At 39.2% G+C, this 6000-nt stretch overlaps 1 protein-coding gene across 4 annotated transcripts in view; it reads left to right on the forward strand.

Annotated features, from left to right (window-relative positions):
• LOC139275152 (tumor necrosis factor receptor superfamily member 19-like) overlaps nt 1-4662 on the forward strand; it is an 87616-nt gene extending 82954 nt beyond the window's left edge. For all 4 annotated transcript variants that reach the window (XM_070892219.1, XM_070892220.1, XM_070892222.1 and 1 more), the window contains exons 9-10: nt 707-1127; nt 3530-4662. In XM_070892219.1, the coding sequence (XP_070748320.1) occupies nt 707-1127; nt 3530-3541 (433 nt within the window). In that variant the 3' untranslated portion in view covers nt 3542-4662. The remainder of the gene's footprint in view (nt 1-706; nt 1128-3529) is intronic.
• Nucleotides 4663-6000: the final 1338 nt, after the last annotated feature.

Consider the following 6000-nt stretch of genomic DNA (forward strand, 5'->3'; position numbering starts at 1 on the left):
ACCTGGGGTCACAGTCTCAGAATAAGAGGTCGGCCATTTAGGACTGAAATTAGGAGAAATTTCTTCATCGGAGGGTGGTGAATCTTTGGAATTCTCTACCCCAGAGAGCTGTGGAGGCTCAGTCATTGAGTATATTCAAGTCAGAGATCAATAGATTTTTGGATATTGAGGGAATCAAGGGATATGGGGATAGTGCAGGAAAGTGGAGTTGAAGTAGAAGATCAGCCATGATCTTATTGAATGGCGGAGCAGGCTCGAATGGCCTACTCCTGCTCCTATTTCTTATGTTCTTATGAACCCGACCGATTTTCTTTTCCATTAACTTCAATAAAATTAGGCACGGTGTAAAACAGGCTGCTGGTTCCCTCGTGCCCATTTTGCACTACCATCAAAGACCAATTTCACCCACTTACGGGATCAACCATTAGGTTGAACTGGATTTGAACCCCTATCCCATAGGTGAAAGGATAGTGTACTAACCCGGCGTAGTATCCTGTAATTCTCACAATTATTTGTGACATTACGACATATATATTGGAATACTCTTATATGGTGTCATGGCACAAAGAGATAAAGCTTTGATATCCAGTACCACTGAGTCACTGATTGCTGCCACACGGTATAAAACATGTTTAGCAGCATAACTATACCAGTTAGCCTTTATTAACCACTATGTTAACTGTAATGTGCTTTCTGTCACACACAGGAACACAGACTGTAATGGAGAAATACTGCCCTCTCTCCTTGATGTCTTTACACCCTCTTTTGGTGGAGACACCTCAGAAGCCTGGCCTCTAATGCGAGACTCTGCCTGCAGTGACACTGGTTCATTCTGTGACTCTCTTCACCCATCAAACACTGAATCTTCTCTAGCGGACGTTGCTGCCTTTAGCTCAAAGTTGGAAACCCCAATAATCCCACCTTCAGATACATGCCCAAGACAAGAGGATCAACCTGATTCACTTTGTCTGCAGTCCCTTTCGGTGGAGATAGGTGGAATTAAAATAGTGCCCAAAAAGCAAGATGATGCAGAAGATCCAGGAGTTCTGTCATCCCCAAACAATGGAGAACAAGAGCAGTACCAAATGGAGAGCAATGCTGAGCAAGTTCCAAAGAAAGAAGTTGGGGTAATGCATAATAATCAACCACTCCCTTATCTAACATTTTACTAGAATCCTGATCCATGACCTGTTTACATAATACTGATGGACATCAAATCTCAGTACATTTGAAAATGAAATATTTCATAATACTGAAGGTCAAAGTAATTCATTGTATGTAGACATTTCTGAGAACTGTGGTGAGATGCTAGAAATATAAATCTTCTCACTATGCACAAATTAAGTACTTTTTCATCCTTTTTCCCACCAATTTTGTCCCTTCCTTCTGAAGGCAATGACTCCTTGCCAGGGGACAATTCCACAAGATGCCAGTCACCCTCTGGTGCATCACCTATAGCCATTCTTCATGCAGGAACCCAGATAGTGACTGTCAGCAGATTATTCTCCCTGGAGGACATGATAGCCAAATCTGTTCCTGTCTTTGCCTGATGTCACACTTCTGGCAGCCATCAATAGATGGTGACTAGGATCAGGAACTGTGGCTGAATTCCCCTTCTCTAACCCAGGGGCACTGAAGCCAACTGTAGATACCCCTACTGCTGTTCTGAATAAGATTGGGTAACTCAGCACAGACCACATGCTTAAAGTTCTGAATACAGAATCATCACTTGCTGAACCAGTATTGCTGGAACATATTGTTTGATAGCAAACCTGTCACTTGTCTGTCAGTACCTTAGTACAATTATCCTCGGTTTTGCTGCATAATTCTATGCTTCAATAAACTTTCCATTCATCTCTGTGCCTACATGTGCTTCACACATAAATATGGGATTGAGATCAGAAAGATTCATATTTGAATATTTCCAAAGACTTAACCTGTAGGTCTCCTGGGATTAAAAATGCAGTGAATAAAGTGAATGCAGCTTATAACCTCCGATACGAAAGTACAACTTAAATATGGAAATCCGTCTACAGCAATCAGAATTGCCGGAGGTGTCCCTTTTGTATACTTTTGACAGACATAAGTCATAAATTCCACCAACATTTCCCTTCTGTTGAATACTTTGAGTATTAAAATGAATGTACTTTGACAGAAAAAACGCTGATTATGTGATGATGTGTCTTCAGTAGCTGGAGAAGGCTCTTGCTGATGTGAAGTGGTAATGATGGCCTTAGGCCAGTTCAAATCTGAATTTGGGATTCAACTCTCACCAATTTTTTGTAATGTTCCTGTTTTCATTATTGTGGGAGGAAGCACAGAAGCTACACTTATCTCAACTGGTAAAGAACAGCATTGTAATTCCAGGAAACCTATAGGCTAAGCATGGAGAATTATCCAAATATGCCTCTTCCCATCCTATCTCATTCCCATGTCTATGTGAGCATGTGCAGGCACAGATGGATGGCAAGTTTATTAAAGCATAGAATTTTGCAGTGATCCAATTAGATGAAGAATGTTTCTTTAATGAAATTCTTAAATTATGAAAATAGAGAGGTTCTACAACATAACAGGAAAACAGACCTGTCAACACTGTTAGGAGTGACACTTATGATAAGTGAGAGTGACACAGATTTCATAGCCACTTAAACATATGGAGTTGTGTTTATATTTGAGTAACATACATCACGTGAGCAATTGACATATCTAATAAAGTTTGACAGGTCTGAGCTAGGTAATTTTTAACTTCGAGGAAATCTAATTACGCTAGTTTGAAACTCATGGAATTCTAGGAGAGTTGTTACAAATTCCCAGTAAAATTTGTTAAAGTGAAAATTGGGATCAGCAGCTTATAAAATGAAGAATGATGAAGATAGATGAATTTTATTCCAAAACTCTGACCCCCCCCATTTCATTTTATTATTCTTGCAAGGTTGGAAGGCTGGGGAACCTCAAGTCATTTAATTTGGAGTCAGAAATGGCTCAATCATTTGAGTATATCTTCAGGTCCTTTAAGGCACCACAGCTGCACTTAAAGAACCTGACGGTGCCTTTACCGGAACCAATCTATTCCAAACAGTTCAAATTCAAAACAACTATTCAGATATGTTCAAATTTGCACCAAAATTCATCCACAATCCGAAAGTTAGCACTCCACCTGCTATCTGGAGGATTGAAGTCTATAACCATTGCGGTGTCAATCAAACACTTATCATAGTGGCTTACTAATCGCTGTGTTTTTTAAACTGTCACACCTATATATTTTAATTATACTATTAGCACTCTGTGGATGCTTTAAAAATGCTAAATTTGCTCCTTTTTAATTGCTGGTATATAGAGGAGGATATTTTTTGTTAAAGTCCAATAATGTAGAATTAAACATACTGGTAATACTGTCGGAATAAATAACTTTTTTTTTACTGCTTTGCTTGTTGTGCTTAAAGAGTTAGTTATTCATTTTCTCCAACATGTCAGTGTGATCCTATTTTTGGTTTGATCCTTCATATTGACTGTCATTTTCTGTTTCCAGGATTGTGTCTAGTATACATCTTGCTGGTGCCAGATGAGTGTCTCTGTTTTGATCCTTCTCTGTTGACTCTCTCAAGCTAAAGATACACTCTGCTGAGGCCTGCAATTTCAGGATCCTACAGTTTCCCAGCTGAACTATGGCAAATTGTTTTCTCCATCTGTCTATGTCCCATCGCAGACAGAAACCACATCCAAGTGAATATATGCTCCATTTTAAGCAGCAGTCTATTTCTACCAGTTGTGATTTACTATTTGCTTTTTTGTGTGAAACATTTGGCACCTTGTTCAAAGCTCTTGGGAGGAATGTTTATGACTGCAAAGGTGACAATGAAGAACTCTGTCAAAACGTATTTGTGCTCAAACTGCTAAAGGATTTCTGAAGACAAATGATGAGGGATCCATGGTTCAGACAGCACCTGGTGGGATTGGCGTATATGTGAAATTGAAGCCTTAACAACTGTAGCCATAGACACTGCCTGTGGAGGATTGTGGGAAGTGGTGTTCCACCAAAAAGATTTTGATTCATTAGGTATCCAACTATAAACAAATCTTTGTTATTAAAGCTTTAGAAATGCGGTTGTACACTTTAATGTCTTTTTTTTAGAAAAATGTTACTGTACGTTGATGTGGAGAATGAATTGTCTTTAAGTATTAATAATTACAAATGAAGAAGGTAGCCATTTGCATTGTGTTCCACCTCTGCCATTGTACTACAGGTACTACAGTGTGCCTGAAGTAGGTATTTCAACAAAAAACTGTTAAAATGAATGATGTGTTTATCATTCTCTTTGCTGAGGAAAGCTAGATTGGTTTAGCTGATAGTGCACTAAATATTGGAACATGGTGGAGGTGGTGTTGATCGACTTTAGTTTCTACATGTTAGTGCATGCTATGAGTGGCCAGAAGAATTGTTTGTTCATCATACAATGTTCTACTTCTTTTCAAAAGGTTGGATAACTTTCAGTTGAATCATATCATTTGAGAGACCGTGACATTGTTTATTAATAATAAAGGTTGAACATTGGTGCTCATATACAATTTATGATAAAACGTTGGTTAACAAAGTGCATCTGAATAGAGTAGATTTCAAGATATTCTTCTTTAGCTAATGGCTACAAACGCAATAAACTAAAAAAAACACATACTACAATGCTGTCTTCCTTGTGCATCTTTAAGCTAACGATATACCCCAAATGACGAGTTTATACTGCACGGTTATCCCCGTATAAGCAGCTTGGATTTATATTTATTGCAAATGATCACTCACTGTCTTGAAGCCCTGGTTTGGTGGAACATTCTATCAACAACAGTGCTTTCAGATTATTTTTCAATAAGTATAGTAATGGGTTGCAGTTTTATGTTTCTTAATTTTGTTTTGTCACTATATTTCATACAGAAATAGATGCAACTTTTAATTTTATACAAATTAACATGTGGCATGCCTTATTAAAAGAATTGTATGACTATATAAGTGGTGCTGGTGTAAAATCATCCTGTAGATGAGAGGAGTCAAATTGAAAGTTGGTTATGGAGCGGCATTAGCAGAGGCTTTGGAACAGATACCCTGAGTACCCTCTTGTCAGGGGAGAGAAGGAAAACCTATTTTCTTTTTCAATCCCCAAGTGCTGTATGTAGCCCATGAGGCCCATAGATTGCTGCAGTAGCTGAATGTTCCCAGCTGCTGGATATGGCCTGTAACTTGACAGATTTTGTAAATATGTACACACTGCTGCTTCAAAGTACTGCAGCCTCTCTTTTGATAATTATTGGCAAAGGATCAGTGAACTGGTTTTTCTTCGCCAGAGCTAGGAAATTTGTCATCGTCAGAAAAATACACAGCTCATCTGAATCACATTTTGCCAGTTTGGGTGAGGGGAACCAGGGGACACAGTCTAAGGATAAGGGGTAAGCCATTTAGGACTGAGATGAGGAGAAACTTCTTAACCTGTGGAATTCCCTACCGCAGAGAGTTGTTGATGCCAGTTCATTGGATATATTCAAGAGGGAGTTAGATGTGGCCTTACGGCTAAAGGGATCAAGGGGTATGGAGAGAAAGCAGGAAAGGGGTACTGAGGGAATGATCAGCCATGATCTTATTGAATGGTGGTGCAGGCTTGAAGGGCCAAATGGCCTACTCCTGCACCTATTTTCTATGTTTCTATGATGGGGGGAGGAGGAAGAATCATCCACTAGTTCTAAACGCTTATGAAATAATACAACAGAATAAGCATCAAAGTACAAAATGCTGCCACTCAGTATATTGTATTTAGGATTCCACAGAAGCTGTTGTGCTGAATGAACCACCTCACCAAAAAAAAATTCAATTTTGAACTGCAATAACACTTTACGTTTTCACTGGGCGCTCCTGCATGACGGGTAGTCACTCAATGACCAGCCCACACTGCGATCTATGGACAGGAGGAGTATGTGTGCGCACTAGGTCCGTGCAGCAGAGCAGATCTCCAGTCGTCT

The sequence above is a fragment of the Pristiophorus japonicus genome, chromosome 10 (genome assembly GCF_044704955.1).
Source record: "Pristiophorus japonicus isolate sPriJap1 chromosome 10, sPriJap1.hap1, whole genome shotgun sequence".
Classification (NCBI taxonomy): domain Eukaryota; kingdom Metazoa; phylum Chordata; class Chondrichthyes; family Pristiophoridae; genus Pristiophorus; species Pristiophorus japonicus.